Source organism: Cupressus sempervirens, chromosome 8 (genome assembly GCF_028749045.1).
Source record: "Cupressus sempervirens isolate cs-2001-9-10 chromosome 8, ASM2874904v1, whole genome shotgun sequence".
Taxonomy (NCBI): Eukaryota; Viridiplantae; Streptophyta; class Pinopsida; order Cupressales; family Cupressaceae; genus Cupressus; species Cupressus sempervirens.
This window is the reverse complement of record NC_143125.1, coordinates 258,948,562-258,969,169: the sequence shown is the minus strand read 5'-3', so window position 1 is coordinate 258,969,169 and position 20,608 is coordinate 258,948,562. Positions and strand designations below refer to the sequence as shown.

The 20,608-nt window shown below is 34.9% G+C and overlaps 1 protein-coding gene across 1 annotated transcript in view; it reads left to right on the top strand.

Annotated features, from left to right (window-relative positions):
- Window positions 1–20,384, top strand: part of LOC149542448 (pentatricopeptide repeat-containing protein At5g27460-like) — a 72,722-nt gene extending 52,338 nt beyond the window's left edge. Inside the window, exon 3 of the mRNA XM_089797393.1 lies at window positions 18,690–20,384. Within this exon, the coding sequence (XP_089653519.1) occupies window positions 18,690–19,940 (1,251 nt within the window). The 3' untranslated portion in view covers window positions 19,941–20,384. The remainder of the gene's footprint in view (window positions 1–18,689) is intronic.
- The last annotated feature ends 224 nt before the right edge of the window (window positions 20,385–20,608 follow it).

Here is a 20,608-nt window from a genome sequence, read left to right as displayed (position 1 = left end):
ATTGTCTTCTTAGTTTATTTGAGAATGGAACATCTCCCCTCTAAAGTAGGTTCAAGTGGGAATGGAACATTGACTATTATTCCTCCCATAGTGTAACATTTCCACTCATTCTTATATTGTTGAAGAATTTTTTTATCAAATATGACAACTCCTTTCTAAGTTCCAACTTTCTCTTTTCGTCCATTGGAGGTCCAAACATTCATTTAGTTTAACAGTAGAAGCGGACATGTCCTCCTATTTTCTCAAACTTGTCCATAATACACCAATATCATGATTGAGTATGATTGTGCCACATGTATGAATCTACAACTCATACATCGAGTTTCATTCATCAAAGAGAGGCTCGTAGATGCTTCAAATAAATTCTTAAAAACTTCATTAACATCTCACAACAACTCAAGTTTCCTTTGTTCATGCAAAGGTATTTGTTTGATCTTTTGACTAAACCTATATTACGCACATCTTGAAATTTGTGTATTGCAAATTTATATCATTAGTGAATCTATCACGATGTGGTTTACTCCCTCTTAATCAATAAGGCCGAGTTCATTGAAGGTTAACTAAATAACATCCTCAGTCTTTGCGCTCTCTTTCAAGGTTGCCTTTAATAACATGTTAGGCTCCCTCTCAATCTAGCTTTTCTTGAAAGAACTTTCTTGAAGGAAAAGATCAAGGTATATAGCTCGTATAAAAAATAAAAAATGTTAACATTAATTAGAATGTTAGTCACTTAACTCATGCTTATTACTAACAATAGCATAAATGATAGTAACACAACTCTTTATTTTTTATTTTCAATAATGGAAATAAGATAGCAAAATACTTAATTCGTTACGTATCATAATGTGATAATAGATCTCACAACCATCAATTTATTCAATCTCATTTTGAATTAAAATGTCAGTATTCCTTAGTACATCATGTTTATTCATTTACTTTGAATATAAATAGATATCATTCACAAAAATAAATATTCATGCCTTCCTAATAAATAATCTTCCTTAAATAAAACATTCATCAATTAATAAATTAGAATGTTCTCCTACGTTCTTACCTTCCTTAGTAATAATGGAACATTCGTACCTTAATAGGTGCTTGAACCTTATGCTTGGTGGGACACAATCCTCTATTAAAGCGATGCTCTTCCAATTTGCTTCTCCATATTTATCTATTTTAAACTTTATTTGTCAGTTACAAACTTCAAAGTATTCAATACATTCCCATTATTGGTGATTTGTGCTTTATTTGGATTCTTTGATAAGATGAATGCAAACTCTCTCATGCTGACTGTGTCTTCTTAATGACATATCTCACTTTGATTACTAGTGGCACCACTAAACTCAGGAAGATTGATCGGATAATACTCTTAAGACACAAACGATGTTATTTGACTTTGGATCCCACAATAGTGATGATTAAGATGTTACAAGATTCAAGAAGAGTTGGCAAATTAATGGATTTCCGGATGATTCATTGATTAACAGAGGAACAAATGTGTTCCTTATAAAGAATTACAAGGACGTTGTTTCTAAAAGAAACAACGTAGACTGAAGACGGAATTAGAAACAAAACTAGAGACAGGATAGGAAACATTCCTATCTGGACTGAAGACAAAAGAGACAGGATAGGAAACATTCCTATCTAGACTGAAAGACGGACTACAAACAAGTAGTTGACTATTATAGAAAGTATAAGATATTATCTTAATACCCTCCCTTAATGGTCAATGTACAGATGTCAGAACATTCTGTGATAATTGAGACCCTCCCTGGATCTACAGAATGCTGAAACCAAGAAGCTTTGCCAAAAGAGTGCTATGACCCAAAACAAATTGCAATTACAAAACTTCGTTTTTGTAGAAAAAATGGTAAAACCCAGAATTTCACACAACCTTGCGTATTACAGACAACATGAAATGATTTTTGAGGAGAAAATCAACAAACCCAGAATCTCACGCAACCTTGCGTATTATAGACAACTTGAAATGATTTTTGAGGAGAAAATCAACAAACCCAGAATCTCACGCAACCTTGCGTATTACAGACAACTTGAAATGATTTTTAAGGAGAAAATCAACAAACCCAGAATCTCACGCAACCTTGCGTATTACAGACAACTTGAAATGATTTTTGAGGAGAAAATCAACAAACCCATAAAAACAGAAACAAATTTAGAAGGCGAAAAATGCAGCTTCACCTTGATTAGGACCCGGAGAAGTCGGACGCTGTGTAACACCCAGAACAAGTTGATCGGTGTTTCAATATTCGAAGATTGCGATGGTGCGCTGCTTCCAGGTTCCATAATTGCGACTATTGAATTTGGAATTATGTTTGAGCAGAATATTTGTCAGAGATGCCATGGAATGTTTTTCAATAAAAAACTGTGAAAATCTGTGAAGGCACGCTCTTTGAGGCAAAAATACGAAAGACAGAAGAATCAGAGAATGACCCAGAAGAGAGCTCGAAAAACCCAAAAGGAATTTGCTGTCATTTTCTAGATCCGCTGGCTCGAAAATCGAGGCACCTAGAAAAAACGGACGACAACCTAGTTGAGCTCTCGAAAAACCCACCAAGAATCTGCAAACAAAATATTTTTTCGACCCCAAAAAATAGGGTTTCGAAAAAAAACGGCCCTAGCTGGAAAAAGCTTGAAAAAACTTCAGATTTCTTGATAAAAAATGGCAGATTTTTCTTCAAGGATCGATGTGCATGGACGAATGGGGCTAGAGTGTGCTGAACAAACACAGGCAGACCCGAGTTTGGAAATTTCTCTAGGTCGAAAACCCTAAGCGGGTTTTAGAGAAATTCAACAGAAATAATTTTGAAAAAATTTAAACAAATAATTTTACGAAGAAATTATAATTTTTTTCGAAAAAATTTAAGTAATAGCTCTGATACCATGTTACAAGATTCAAGAAGAGTTGGCAGATTAACGGATTTCCGGATGATTCATTGATTAACAGAGGAACAAATGTGTTCCTTATAAAGAATTACAAGGACGTTGTTTCTAAAAGAAACAACGTAGACTGAAGACGGAATTAGAAACAAAACTAGAGACAGGATAGGAAATATTCCTATCTGGACTGAAGACAAAAGAGACAAGATAGGAAACATTCCTATCTAGACTGAAAGACGGACTACAAACAAGTAGTTGACTATTATAGAAAGTATAAGATATTATCTTAATATAAGAGCTGTAAGACTATTCTATAAAATCATATAATAATGCTTTCTTAATCAATGTAATTAGAATAGAGGGTGAGATGAGGACCTAAACGCATGTTTGCTTTTCCTCCATCACTGTTGATTTGCACTCAACAACATCTTGGATATTGATAGCAACATTTGTGCAACATTTACTAATCCTCTTGGATACTTAGCATCATTCATCATAGCAATTCTTATTTGCGGTTATATCATCATCGCAGAATCAAGAATAGTGATGCACACACTGCAATTCATTACTCATTAATATTGTATTCAAGATTACATTAGCCAAGAGGGGCATCTCAAATTTTATCTCCATATTGATGGTGAACCCTATCCATAGAGGACCATCGTGTATATTTCCATAGCTGAAAGTTCCAAGCAGGGGATTGATAGGGTTGTCATTTGCACTTGTGATTGTAGACAACTCTCCTCCTTTGGTTGCACTCCCAAACCCCATACCACAGTTTGCAAGTTTCATTATGTCTTTTGCCCAATTCAAATCTCTTTGTAACATCCTGATTTTCCCGGTCTTAATTAACAACCAACATACTCAAAGAAAAAACAGATATCACTTCATCTTCATAGGAAGTCAGTTAAATCAGTTAAACAAAATTTCTTAACTAAAAACTTGAAACACCATCAAATGAAATTACTACAAAAATTGAAATCCACATATCATGGAAACTGAGATAGAAATCAAAACTAGGGATGCTTTTGCAACCACCTCGGTTAGTCCACAAATACCTCTATAACAATATCACGAAACAACTTCCACCAAAATTGTTAAATTAAAATCAAATGACGATTATCATTAAATACCACTATGTAAAATTAGGGCATCACTTACTATTGTAATCATTAGGGCATCGATTACCATTGGAATCTTTTAGGGCTTCTGATTCCGTTGTATCACTTAGGGCTTCCGATACCATAGATTCAAATAGGGCTTCCGATACCACAGATTCAAATAGGGCTCCCGATACCATGGATTCAATTAGGGCTCCTGATACCACTGTATCATTTAGGGTTCCAATTACCACTGACTCAATTAGGGCTTCAAATACCACTGTATCATTCCTTTCCTTTCAGTTTCTTAACTGTGACAATAACTCAAGATTAGAAAATATGCTCATATTCGATATTCATATAAATGAAAACAATCCAGAAATCTATCTCTTGCATCTAGGTGTAAAATAGATGTATCGATGAAATAACTCAATTAATCTTACCTTCTTGCATTTACATCATAAAAGTAAAAATACCTGTTTCCGGTAACCAATTGAAATATATAGCTTATCTGTGTTTATTGTACTTTTGACAACTTGGGAAGAGGTGAAACATTGTCAGGGGCTTAACCACCCAACCTTAGACCAAATCTTATCTTCACACAATCTCTAACGAGAAAGGCACTCCCTACTCGGAATAGACAAAGGTCATCTTGCCATTGTCTGGGCATTTTGGTATTAACCACACCTCTCGACTTGACAACAGGGGGTGCATTTAACAGGATCTTGCATGAGCTATTAAATTAAATCTTGTTATGTCATAACTGATATTGATTCATATTATTGCAGATTCCTTTCTCTTACCTCTTCACCCCTTTTCCTTGGCTACACGGCCGGGTGAGTCCCAGGCGTTCGGAATTCTTAGAACAATCGGTTCTGTCAATTATACTAGAAGATTTCATGCATCCAACATTCACAGTGATATGCTTAAAGAATACATAATTCTAGTCTCCTTTGGCATAATGATCTATGGATCCATACAATGATTTCCTGGTTATCACTTGCCATGAACAAGGCAAAATTAGAAAGAGAATCAAATCTACAGTATTAATAATATATCAATGTAAGCGATAAGTGATATGACCTAACCACACACTTAAAGATCTGCTCCATGATTTGATTATATATGCCAATGTTGCCTTAATACTATCCTCCACACAAACTGATCGAACAAATATCAGAACAAAATCTGAGATATTTTAATAATAAAGTCATAATGTGTGTGTGTGTGTGGGTGACCTTTGAATATATTTTGTTGCTCATGTACACACTACAAAATAGGATGGGATATTGATGTCAATACACATCGACCAGAGAGAAAACCATAATACAGAAGCAGATAGACTAAATATACTGGAAACGAATCACTCAAACCATAGTGGACTTTGCATAATTACACAATACTAAATACACAAGATATATGATCTGATACTGCAAGAACGAGCTATACAGAATAATCAAATATATTTACCTCACACAAAAATATATATATATATATATATAATAAAACCACTGACAATAATTCTGAAGCACCACAGAAAACAACCCAATAACTCTCGACTCATATATATCTCCTCAATCTTTCCTCATGCATCGAGCAACATATAATTTGACTATTGTAAAAAAAATACTGATCAACACTAGTGCAAATATTCACTATACAAAGTATCAATGAAGACTCAGCAGCAACCTTCGACTCCTTTCCAGAAGCAAGAGATAAATAAAACAACAGATAGTTTGCTAACTATGGCAAGTCACACGAATGATAAGACAGTTGGTAAAACAAAAGCGTCTCAATGCAAAGAGAGAGCGAAGAGGAATCGATAAGCATGGCCAAGACATAATACCGATTCTCAAAAAAATAGTCAAGTGCTTCCAAAGATATCCCCTTCCACTCACAACTTCAAATTAATAAGAGAAGATGTGACTTCTTGGCTTCCACCAGTTTACAAGATTATAAACCATTCGAATTCCTAGGTGATAATTGGTTAAAAGAAAAGAATATTAAAAAGAAAAGATTAGAGTTGGAAGATTATAATTCAAACGTTATTATATTATGAACATTATTATAATCTTATATGTATGTATAAACATCACTTTATTAAATTATTAAATTATAATGTTGCCAAATCATTTTTATATTATAAGCACGTCTATAAATATTTATTAAAAATAATATGATGAAAGATAAATTAAAATCCTTTGAGATAGGTTTTATATTTTGACCTAATTATTTCTCAATTTATTTATTTAAATAGCTCATGCGGTTCCCATAGATGTATCCTGTTTCAAGTCGCCAGGTTCTCAATCTATTTGTCCAGTGATGGTGATGCTCTTGCCGAATTCTTTTCTAACAATGCTTCCACCCCTTCGATGCCTTTCTTACAAGGAAATTCTTCATAATTAAATTATAAATTATTTAATCATAATAATCATAACGGTTAACCTTCATCTCAATTCCATGAATTCGTGCTTAACGATCAACTAGCATGTTATCTTCACTTGAAATCATAACGACTAACTATCTTACCATTTTGCCAGATTATAACAAATTAAATTGCCAACTGACTTCATGTGAACCTCAACGACTGTATTTCAAATTAGGTCAAAAATTGGGATGTAACATTGTTCTCCAACAATTTTCTACCACATTGTATTATGGGATGAAATTAGACAAAGTCATCTGAATGATCAATACTATCATGAAAATCCAGCCATACAAAATCTCCAGTCTATGAAGATGATTGACAGTATATGCAAGTCTGCCTATGCACGAATGAATCAAGGATCACTAAGAAGTAGTCAAACCATAATATCCACATTGCAATGAAGACGCAGACATATGACAATCGGTGTCCTTGAACTTTGAAGGAATCTTCCTATGAACATTTGCATTCTTATTCTTGCATCATTGGCATTCTTGTCGATTTCGGTAGAATACCTCAAAAACTCAGAGTCATCTGTAGTGACAAACATTGTGTGCGATCTTTGGTTTCTTTGATCAAGACAATGGGTCTTCGTGGCTTCAGATTTCATCAACCTAGCCATGGGTTGATCTTTGGCTTCGCTGATCAAGACAGTGGGTCTTCGTGGCTTCAGATTTCATCAACCTAGCCAACTCTCCTTCATGCTTATGATTTATCATTATTCGTCTTCTCTGATGATGCCAATCCTTCCACATTGATGATAATTAATGTTTTTTGTCTTATATAATATAGTTTTGCGGTGCTACCCTTCCTGTTCTTAGGCATGAAAACTTTGGTCGTTGGGTTTTACATTTCCTTCCATCCAATTTGATGACCTTGCATTTGTTGGCAATTACTTCTGGATTAGATTGTGTTGAAATTTTTACTATCAACGTTTTGAACCACACTATGTGATTCATCATCAGGATAAGAGAGCAAGAGTATATATACATATATATACGTACACATATATATATATGCATTTAGACATTTTTATGCATATATATATGTTTGTGGGGTATTTATATTTACACACACACGTATGTGTGGGTATATATACACACACACACACACATATATACACACATACACACACATATGTATATATGCATTATATATATAGACTATATATATATATATATATATATATTTGGGTATTAGGTTCCTCTTTTGGCTTTTACATATATGCATATAAATATTTACATATATGTGTATACAAGATTTTTCATATACATATATGTTTTCACATATACGCATCCTCTTATATACATATATATAGAATTGTATACATATATGCATATGTATGCATGTATATAAATTTTCTCACGCACACACATTTATTCACAGAGAGTCCGGTGTTTTGTCTTTGGGTTCGCCTCCTTCCCTCTTTTCATTTGGTTATTCTCGTTGGTCGTATTGGCTTGCTTCAGTTAACTTATTTTCGGTTTTGACCTTCTCTCTTCGGTTTAGTTTTCATTCTCTCATCAATTCTTGGGGATTTAGCTCTAAAGCCTCTTATTCCCCAAGGTCTTGATATATATACATATATATATATATATGTGTGTGTGTGTGTGTGTGTGTGTGTGTGTGTGTGTGTTTGTATATATATATATATATATATATATATATATATGTATATAAATATAGTTTTATATGTATATAAATATAGTTTCATATACATATACATATACATATACATATACATATTTGGTTATATTCAAATTCTTATACATGTACTTATATTCATTAATATATATATAACTATGTATATACTCTTTTATATATATATATATACCTCACTTTTTGGGCTCCTTGGAGTGGGAGTTTTGTTCGGTTTGCTCTTTTGTCTTATTTATGTCTTTATTTATTATTTTATTTTTACTTTATTTTATGTCTTATTCTTTTTGTTATTCATTTATTCATTTTCATTTTTATTTTTACATTTAAGGTTTTTAGGATTTCCACCCTTGGTTTGTGTGCTTTTTCTCTCTTTGCAGTCCCCTATATCTTTGGAATTAGTCTCAATCTGCAACTTACTTTGTTTTGCAACTCTTGCTCTCTCATCCTAATGATGAATCACATAGTGTGATTCAAAACGTTGATGGTAAAAATTTCAACACAATCTAATCCAGAAGCAATTGCCAACAATTTTAATGGATTGTGGAAATCTGATCTCTCTAACCTTGCATTTTTTGATGAATGCCGCAATATATTATTTTTACTTAGTGATTTAACGTTACATTCTTCGGAGTCATTAGAAATGGAAATGATAACACAACAAGGAGTACATAGAAAATATCTCGACCATAATACTGATGCAATCACAATTATGCAAATACTCTTACAAGCACAATCTCCAATAAGGGGTTCATAAGGAAATTCCATTTCTCATTTTATCTTTTATTTCTTATCTTATACTTGCAGCTTGGCCTTGATACCATGTTAGGAAACATGGATCAGTATTTGCAAATGTAATTATATTGCCATTGTTATAGATATTTTCCAAATGCAGATCCCAATCTTATATAAATATAAGAGTAGGAGACATGTCTCTATGATTAATCATTATTAGTTAATATATATTAACATTTATAAATCACAATATAACATACGTATAATATATAATATATTAAATATATGTATAATATGATATATATATATATATATATATATATATATATATATATATATATATATATATATATATATATATATATATATATATCAACATTGTATCTTAAGATTAAATCAATCCAACTGTAGCTATAATCTTAACAAGTAGATAGGACATTCAATAATGATTGCAAGGCTGTTGGGTCAAACAATTTCCTAGCCACTGGAGGTGTGCTCTTCCTGTTGACAAAGGGATATGTTACACTTTTTGTAGATTGAGCAGAAGGAATACCCTGCTCTGTATGTCTTGGTTGTTGAGGTGTAGTTTGGGCTTGCTCATCTCGTTATCCATCCAAAGGGTTGTTATCACCATCCAGGTCAATGATTGGCAGTGTAGAGGAGACATGCTCTATTCTCTTCTCCACTTCCTTGCCTTTCTCTGCTTCCTTCTCCGTCTCTTTTTCTCCAGCTTTATTAGTATCTGGTAGAGATCCTTTTCTACAAGTTGGAGGAATTTGAATATTCTTTTCAGGAGGTTCATCTCCTCCCCTGCCACCAACAAATTGGGCTGGGCCTACAAATGTTGATGTTGTTGCTGTAGAAGATGATGCGGCGGCTAATGAAGATTGTGCAGCACTTGAGGTAGCTCCACTTGCTGAGCCTGATGTTCCGGTTCTTTTTCTACTGGACCTCTTCCATTCCACTCATTTACCAGTTCCCTTTATGATTCCTTCCATAAAAATTTCCATTTTATCAATCACTGGACCTTTAGGGGGAGTTGACACTATAGGATTGTCTTTGATCTTCTCCAAATAGGTAGAGGTTGTCATGTGAGAGCCATCCTCATCAATATTAGTAACATCGATACTAACATTATACAACTTGACCTCATCTAACCTGGACCAAAACTTTTCTCTAGTATGGATTTCAGAGAAACAATTGGCCCAAACGTCCTCTATATCAGGGACAAGTCTATAACTAGAGCCTAATTGCAAACGATTTTTTACATAGTCCAGAAGATCAAATTGTGGCCAGATCAACTCATAATCTAGCAATTTCACTTTGCTCTCAAAAGCTTTAACTAAGTTGTTAGCATCCGTTCTAGATGCACATGAGAAAGCTCCTACTACAATTGGAAAGGTAATACTAGTAATTTTCTTAATAATGGAACACATAGTATTCACTTCTAACATCTGTCTACACAATTCAATCAAAACTACCCTATCCTCTAGATATGTAGGCAATCTCTTAGGGAAACCATCATATGCACCAATTCTGATATACGAAAAGGAAGGAAATTGAATAAAACAACAACCAAATTGACTCATCACTGAAATAACTTCAGGTGAGAATCTTCGTTCTGGGCATCCTTGTATCTCTTTGCACAACCTCATTGTAAAGGCATCATTCACCTTCGCATATTCTCCATAGCTCTTCTCCAGTTGCAGACATGGATAGAACTCATAAACTTTAGTGTTTTCATCAAAATCCTCAATGCAAGATAGACCAGGCCGTAAGTGATGAGTGGCAAAGGTATACATTAAATAGGATGACATGTAAAAATGTTTGAATGCTCTAGCAAATCATCCATGAAGCTAACTCATCACACAAAATCTGAGCCCAATCTATTTATTGCTCATTAGCACAAATAGCTTGAACTAAGAAGAAGTGGTTTTCAACAAAATTTAAAACCTCTTCCGCTCCCTTTAGTCTCAACAACAGAGCAAGAATATCCACAATCTCAATCTTCAGATTGGTGCCAAAAAGAGTCTTTGGCATTTTACTCTTCTTTCCTCTGGGAGTTTGGAACCATGAATTCAACATGTCTACCCTACTGAGAGTCTTCTTCTCATTAAACATTGGAGCAGATGACCCAAAATCAATAGCACAAAACTCCTCTCTCACAGGCATAGTTGGAAAACTCGCCAAATCCAAAAACTCGCCGAGCCCCCCAAAAGTTTAATCGGGAAAAACTCGGCCATTTTAAAAAAAAACTCGGGAACCTAAAAAAACCGCTAAAATTTAATTCAAAATACATTTTTTTGCAAATTTCAATGAGAAGATGCATCTAATGAGTTCAAAATCACATTCTCATGCTGAATGCTGATGGTGGGAAGCATAATAGTAAATAATTTGTGTCAAACTAGAAGTAAAAACATCATTACAATCACATTTTGCTCTTCCTAGCTCTACTAGCATATTGTAACTCTCTATCTTACATAATATATATAGGCTTTTTGCCTTTTTTTTTAACCAAAAAAAAAAAAAAAAAAATTTGAAACAAAAAAAAAAAAAAAAAAAAAAATTCTGAAAAAGTCGCCGATTTTTTGCAAAAACTCGGCGATTAGTCGGCGATTTTTCACAAAAACTCGGCGATTTTTTTTGGCGATTAAATCTGAGAAAAACTCGCCAGTCCCAAAAACTCGGCGATTAGTAAAAACTCGCCGATTATTCGGCGATTATGCCAACTATGCTCACAGGAACACCAAAGGCCGCTTGCATTAGTTCTTTGTTTAAGGAGATTAGTTAAGAACTATCTAGCATTATAATTCTCTTCGTTGCTGGATCATATCTTTCTATACACTCCTTCACAAGCTTTGGCAATTGAACCGCCATTGGAAATCCAACAGCTTCAACAAGTCTGCTCTCTTTCAGCTTGAATGTCACAGGATGAATTGGCTGTGAATTCAATCTTCGATTTAAATCTTTGATGGTATAGAATCTGAAAGAAGTGTTAGTATAATCTTTTAACTGACTCTCAAGTCTTGGTAATTTATCAGTACCTCCAATCCTTCCAGCCATTAGCTTTATAATCACATAGATTGAACTAAATTGCAAGAATTTGCCTGTTACAAGATGAAACTCAATTGGTTCATGAATCGTTAGGCATTGAGTTTCGCGTGTCGCACGAGTGAAAAACGGCCAAACAACTCAGATTACTCCATTAGGTTTGCAACGATCCAATTTGCAATTACTTTAGTATGTTAACGACTATTTTGCAACTCAAATCCATCATTAAAACTTAATCGTACAATAGATTTTACATTCTAAGCACCAACATAACAAAATTCTTCATTTTTCGCCTCCTTGTTTATATTAGCTTTGGAAATGTCACCTTCAAGATGCGACTCCAATTTTTTAGAAATCCTCTAGATTTGCTCTCGTTCGGAGGAGAAGTCTTTTTACCTTCCTTTTGGAACTTTCTATTTTCTAAGTATCTGGGAGAAGCATCAAATTGACATCTCCGGAATATACCCGTCTTTCATGCTTAAGCTTGTGGCCCGAGGTAATATAACTTTATTTTAATAACCATGAGGTCTAGGTCCACAAGCTAACCCGATACCATGTCAGCGATAGATGGCATGTGTTCATTTGTTTTCGCTTACACTCGGGTCCCATCTCCGCTTCCAACTTGTCATACAATCTCCTTTGATTCGACTTTACATTAAGTTCATCTTTTATTCGGAAAGTCTTGATAATAGGTGCGCTTTCGAAGCTGAAGAAGCAACAAAGTAAGACTTCCGGAATGCGATTTTGCTTAGTACTTTGATCGATTCTTCAGCAACTCTTTGTCATTTCTGCTCGAAAACTAACCTTCCTCATTCTCTGCTTAGTATAGACTAGTTTGCTTACTTGAATGGCCTGAAATAGATGAGCAGTTCCTCCGTCGAAAAACCAGTTTCCGGGCTACGCAGAGCAGCATAGAAACTAAGTCCAGAACTCATTTCAGACTGATCTTAGGCACTGAATCTCTTCAAATTGACTTTTTCTTGTTACCTTGTGTTGAATTGCTTGTAGATGTATAATGTAGATGCAGTTTGATTCATTGGAGACACATTTGCTTCCTGGAGTGTTTCATAGATTGATTTTCCAGTTTCAGCATATTTGAGCACAAGACTGAAGTATCATGGAAGTTATGCTTTCTTCTCATCAGCAATGACACTCAAGACTGCCCACCCATACCTAAATCACTTACTAATTCATTTTACAATTGTTTCCCATATGGATAAGCCTTAGGAACGATGAGAAGAAAAGCAACCTAGGGGCTTTCTAAACTTGAGCTATGACTAAATTGCATTCATTTACATCAAGCTAGAAATTTAAAAGGGGAAAGATTGAAAGTCTGGCAACAGGCTGCATCATGTTTTCTTTAGGTCATCCAGTGCTAAGACTTGACCATTCAGTGTGCGAGATGTTACGAGTCATAGAAGAGAACAATTGGGACTCCTGTGGGAAAGACAGTGGCAAATCTCACTCTAGATGCAATTGTTGAAGCATTTGGAATTCCAATTTGTAAGGATATGTATACAAATTGAAAGGTAGTGTTGAGAGGATGTACAAGGGATGAGCGGATGAATGCAATTAAGCTGAGTGCAAGTGGCTACCAAAGTCAAGAGCTCACCACTCCAAGATGCCAAAGTAGCTTGTTGGAATTAATTTTAAGGTGGAGTAATATAGATTTGGTTATGATGATGAGCATAATCATGGGATTTGCACTGTCTTGCTACTTCAAGCCATGCATGTTTTACTTCATTGAAGAAGTAATGCCTGGAATCAAATGCGTAGATTGGTCGATGTGGATAAGTGGTAATTTGGACTGGCAGTTGCAGAATTTGGAGAAGGCTCAAATGCTCTATATAAGTTCTTACATTGTTTATATGCTGACAAGAATGACCACATATGAGGGTTTGCTAGGAAAGGGATTCATAAGCTATAGACATGGGAAACTCACAGGATATGGCTGCTACCCTCAGTTCCACTTGCACAATATTGCAAACTTCAAATAATCTAATAATAGATTTTCTATGTACAGTGTGCAGAGTCTCCAAGGAAATATGCACTTGCATAGTGGGCATTCATCACCATGTTCTCTTGTGAAGTGGACTTACACAAAGGGTATTTATTACCCCACCTTATTGAGCGTGTGCATTTCTATTGGTCCACATAAACCCACTCATTTATTGTAGATTCTCTTTGCAAGCCTTAACCCTAGTAAGGGATGGGGTGGCAAAATTTTGGCCATTGCTTTTGTTGCAGTCCTGGCCATCCATTGTAATTTGAGACCTGTATAAAGAGCTCACTTCTTATTTGTAAAGGAGCATTGAGATTGTTGTCAAGAGCTACTAAGATAATAAGGTTTTTATTGTTGGTTTCATGGTGATTTATTGAAGTGTTTTGATGCTTGCTTGGTTTCATTATTCCCTCATCTTGAGTAGATTTGTTTTTCAAGTACTTAGAAGAATTCAATTGATAGTATTATTACGGTGAGATCGTTTGCTCATACCTTTTGTTCTTAGGTGATTCCTAAGCACAGTTGAAGATTGGTCTAAGATTTTATGTGGATGCTTCACTTTTATCTTTGATGCATATTGTTCATTATTATGGTGTTTATTGGGATATGAATTTTTTTTGCACAACCCTTGAAGATTGCACCAGTTTTGTGTAGCTGAATTTGGTGAAGCAAAGTTTGTTAGATTTCATCGTACCAGTATTCAACTTTTAATTTCTGAGGATTACCATAGAACTCTGAAACTCTTATTTACTTTATGAATATTTTGTGAAAATCCCGAAGAGGTACTTTCATTTCCATATCTGAAAACTCCCATAAACCAGTATTGTTTGAAGTCAACTCAAGGAAATCATGCAAGTCCCCTCGTGATACCAGCATTTCATGTTAACCATGTAGCTTATCCACACATAGAAGGAACCTTGGAAATTCTGTGTGATCTCTCTTGCAATTTTTGCATGCACAAAATTTTAATCAAGAGAGGATAAGACACATTGGTATGTTATTCGGTGCTGGTGGGGCCATAAAACACCAATCAACAGGTCAGAATTCCATTTTTGGTAGGAATATTGCATTAAAATTAGGTCGGAAATTAGGTCTATCTCAGGATTTTTCAATAGCAGAGAATTTTTTTGCTTAATTGTAAGAATTTCTTTTCATCACATTGGGTGGAAGTTTGACAAATGTTGGGATTTTTACATTACAAGTGAATCAGAAAATTCATGTGTTTGGATAGTGTCAAAAGGGTGTTTTGAAAGTTGATGCCCATTCAGAATTTTCTTAAGGCTGCAGGAAATTCTCATTCAGAATTTGCTCAAACCTAGGTCTGAAATTAGCAAGGTGTTAGGAATTTTTATCACAAGAAGATTGGAAATTCTATGCTTGTTTGGACAACTCTGCTCATATTGGTTGGAAACTTGGTGTTTGTTAGGACAAAATGCATCATCAAGTTCGGAAATCTACCATGTGTTAGTAATCTTGGTCACAAGTACAACCACAATTTTTAAAATTGTTTTGAAGTTCTCCAAGGCTGGGTGGAGATGCACATGTCAGAATTTTGTCCAAGGCGGGTTGAAAATACTAGCCTTTGTTAGGATTTTGCATCAAAGCCAGATCAGAAATTCACCAAGGGATTGGAATTCCTTCCCAAATGCAGCTTGGAAATCAGTTTTGCCTTGGGACTACATTCAAAACACAAATTGGAAATGAGCACTCTGGTAGGAATTTTATTGAATTCACAATCTGCTTTTCAACTAATTAAAGATTTTCATTCATGGTCAAGAGCACAATCACGTACGATGAGGACAAATCAAAATGCTGGTAAAAAATGCAACCTCCATTAGGATAAGTACCTGAGCGGAAATCCAATAGCTGTAAGGATTATTCATTCAAAACTTGTATGCCCTTTTAGCCTTGATAAAGATCATTGTCGTCTGATTCTCTCACGGAGGTTGTGGCAGCTTCTGCGTCCCCTGGGTTCCTCGGGTCTTTGTCTTCTGAGGCTTGGGTTGCTGAGGCTGCAAAGATTGAGGACGGTTGGATCGCGGTTAAATGGAAGAAGTCTAATTCTTCTGCCCCCCCTTTAGATAGGGTCCTTCGGTCGGGTAAGGGAAAATTCATATCAAAAGGAAAATCTTATGTTTCCTTATGTTGACCGGGTGAAGGTGAACTGGTTGCATTACTGGTTCGCTGGATACTGGTTTGGGAGGTTTTTCAGGTTGCTGTTCCAGTCTGTTGACTTTCCAGGTTACAGTATTGTTTTGGTTGATTTTTTTGGTCACATCTATTGGTCTTAGGTCCTTGTAAAACCTGATTTAGTTGTTTAGCTGGTTTCAGGTCCTTTTTAACTTGGTCGTGCTTAATGGTTTATCTTTCTCTTAGATGTAAAGGGTTTCGGGGCCCCTTCAAAACTTGCTTTTACCTCAATCTAAAACATGTATTTTAATTTTATATTACCTTAAATGGAAACATAGACATTCAAATTACTATCTTTGTTTGTCAATAATGTTACCTAATAATAAATAATAAAACTGAATATCTAAATATTATTCAAAAAATAGTTACTAATATTATATAGGGAACAATTTATTAAGAATATAATGCATATAATAACAAATCTAATTTATCAACATACTAATTATTGAACGAGTAGTGAATCAATCATTTAACATATGATGGGATAATATTAATCAATTAAACTATTTAATGGTAAGATCAAACCATTCGATAATAAAATATCAAATTGAATATGCGACCACAAATGGAATGCTACCTTTCTAAAGGTTGTGAGGTGGCAGGCCACTATATTTAACAAATTTCATGCAAGGTTCAAAGAAACAAGGATCCTATTCAGGGATCAAAAGTGGGAAAAAGGATCTGCGAACACTGTAGGGAAAAACAAGAAATAAAGGCAGCAACCGGCAGAACCAGGTCACGTGGAGTAGGCGACCACACAACCATAGACCTTGGCATATATTGCATGAACAAAGTACAACATGGACCTTGCATTAAGGTATTGTCAAAAGTCAAAGGGAACTACTTTGAGCGCAGTCTAGTATGTCCAGCACATATGCACGGTATCGATTAGGGGATAAGACTCCCTGCCACGTATAGTGGAAACAGCTAACATGGTATCAGACATACAGTGGGCTCCGCGCACGAGTAAGGTAAAGTAATTTTTCTTTACATTATTATTGTTATGGTATCAAGGTAATGTATATTTCTTTTACGTTAATATGGTCATATCCTCATTTCTATTATGATATTAAATATATGATTTTAGATAAATATTAAGTGTATAAAAATATGCGAAGGTATTGATAAGGTATTTTAGTAATGATATTTAGAAACACAATTTAATCATTTGATCTGTATATTATCTTGTAAAGATGATTAAGAACCTATAGTGCTCGTATGGGGAGATCACTCATCTCTATATAAATGGCTTTGTGCCAGTTTAGAGTTTGGAGATGTCTATATAAATGGCTAAGTTGGGAATGGTGGATTCTCCTAGTGCCGGTGTGTGGGATTTGTCCTTTATATAAATGGCTTATAGTGCCAATGTGAGAGGCAACTTTAACCCATGTATAAATGGCTAGATGAGAATAGTAACTCATAGTACCAGTGCGTATGCTTTGTTCCCTCCTATAAATGGCTTTCAATACCAGTGCGAGAGGTTGCTACAACCTGTGTATAAATGGCTAGATGAGAAATCGATATTGGTCAGAAGATTTTGATGTTGTCAACATATGCATATGTGAAACTTAAGGAGTGCACTCTAGAGAAGACGGTCCAAGGAAACTCGATCTAGAGGCAACTTTTAAGGTTTGGGTTAAATATGAGGGTAGAATAATATTAGTCTTATTATTATTTAATCCTAATATCTATTTCTGCAGGAAATAATTGTCTCAGCGTAATTCTAATAGTGGGGACATTACAATCATCCCCAAAGCAGATCAGAATTTTATCATTTGTTAGGAACTTTCTAAAGCAGGTCGTCAGAAATTCACCACTCATTACGGATTTTTCTTTAAAATGCGAGTGTATTCACTTGATACTTAAGGTTTGACCAAAATGATGCTTGCAAGTGAGATTTCTCACGAGGACAAGTCCATCAAATGAAATCAGAAATTTGAGATGTCTTAGGACAACCTAGATCAGAAGCTTACCTTGTTAGAAATTTTCATTGAGCACTTAATTGGATTTCTCAACATTTTAAGGATTGTAAACTAGGAATTCCTTTGCACTCTTTATTAGGCATCTTCTGAAGTGTGCAACTCCTCACAGTCATGCACCTCTATGTTACTTAAATTTCAGACTTAATGAACACCTGAGACTTGCAAAACACTGCCAAGCTGAGACTAACATAAGCAAACCAATAAACTACCCAGTACAAGAGGGGCGATGGTGTGGAAAGGTCACAACAATTATGCTTTGTGGATCTCTGTTGACTGCAAATTCTATGGGCTTCGTGTGTTATTGGGTGGGCTTCTGCACTAAATTAACTTGAGCATTTAATTTAACAGTAGGGAAAAATATATTATTACTCATCATTTCAATTTTATGCCTTTCATCAGCATTGATGTCAATGGCCTAATTAATTCTTTGTAATTACATTGGAACTTAGAATAAATTGGATTATTCATTATAGCAATGCTATCATTCTTATTCAAATGATTATATGTTTAATTTACAGTATTAGGCTATTTTTTTTCACAAGTGCTTTTGCCTTGGTAGAAAAATTCAGTATTTTTCTAATTTGTTGGCATGCCAATGCTTGAAGCAATTCAGTCAGCATATTTTGCAACTTATTTTTTCATTGTGATTTCAGATTTTTGAGTGGATGCAAAATCACCCTAAATTTGTCTGTACACCTGGTGACTATCGTCTCCAGTTAGATTTGATCACTAAAGTTTATGGCATCGTTAGAGCTGAGAAGTATTTTCAAGATCTGCCAGAGTTTGCAAAGAATGAAATTGCTTACCGTACTCTACTCAACCTTTATGCCAGAGAGGGATTGATTGAAAAAACAGAGAATTGGATAAAAAAGATGCAGGAGTTGGGATTTACTATGAATATAGATCATTATAATACGATGATGGCCCACTATTTGGCAAGTGGCCAGGCAGAGATGGTTATTTTAACAATCAAGCGTTTGAAGAAAATGGGTGTACAGCTAAATTCAAATACTTATAGACTCTGGATCAATGCATGTGCTGCTATGTCTAGCATTGATGATGCAGAGAATATAGTAGATGAATTAAAATCAATTAATGATGATAGCAAAAATTGGACTGCATACATTGCTCTAGGACACATGTACCTCAAAGATGGTCTTCTAGACAAAGCAAAATCTGCCTTGAAAGAAGCAGAAACAAAGATTGGTAAAGGTGAGCGCAAAGCATATGACTACCTTATTACCATGAACGCTTCTATTGGTGATAAGGAAGAAATTTACAGGATATGGAATTCCTTAAAAGCATCCTTTGGTACATTGAATTATGATAGCTATATATCTATGCTTTCTTCGCTAGGAAAGTTTGGAGACATTGAAGGAGCTGAGAAGATATTTGAAGAATGGGAGTCATCAAGATCAAGTTATAATTTCAGAGTCTCTAACATACTTCTTGCTGCATATGTGAGGGAAGGTATGCTGGAAAAGGCTGAAAGTTTTCACAGCCGTATCATAAAGGAAGAAGGTGGGTCAAATTGTAGAACATGGGAAATTCTTGCACAGGGCTATTTAAATAGCAAGCAGATGGATAAGGCAGTTACAGCCATGATGAAAGCTTTATCAAGAGCGAGATCTAGTATCTGGAAACCATGTCCTGAAAATGTCATGGGCATTCTAAAATATTTGGAGGAGCAAGGGAATGTAGAAATGGCAGATTCTGTTTTAAAACTTCTTAGGGATATTCCCTTTGTAACTACAGAGATCTACAACTTGTGTCTTTCCACTCATGTCAAGGCAGGTAAGGTCGCTGATGACATATTTGAGCAAATGGTGATTGATAAAGTAAGCGCTGATGAGGAAACTGATAGGCTGCATAAAGCTATCAATGACAATAAATCTTCAGGTTAAATGCCAGTAATATTGTGAAATCGGCCACACCATATGGCTCCAGGTTATGATCATTTTCAACTGGTCATAAGTTATCAAAGATAATAATCCTAAGTTTAGCGACAGCAAGCTTTTTTTTGGGCACCAGGTCTAGTAATTATTTTCAACTGGGCATAAAGTTGTTTCCACTACATTATAATATTTTATGTTTAGCTGTTCTTCTACAGGATGACATCTTAGTTATTTGGCAAGTTATGATTTTTATCTGCAGAACTTTTTAAAAATTTAAAATGCATTATTTGCTAGCGATTGCATGGCAGATGATTTTTAAAGAGAAGTTCTGCGTTTGTGGCTTTATTGCAAGACATTCTGGGAGATGATGCTAAAATCGTTTATGCTTTTACAAGGAAGCTATGCTGATTTTTCCTGTATATGTATCAATGATTCAATATTGTTTCTGGCAAATCTGATTGCTAATTGTGGGCTTTTTCCAAGAGGCCTGAATAGGCTTTAGAGATTTGTATATTTTGCAACATGAAAACTATTCCTGTTTGTCCTTAGTTGTTTAAACAAGTTTGCTTCAGGAAGAGTAAACTTCAGCATATTTTGGATGCAATGCACGTTAAAGGTCCCAATCATGATGACAATTACCTGAGGCTTTTAGAACATTGAATTAATCACAAAAATCA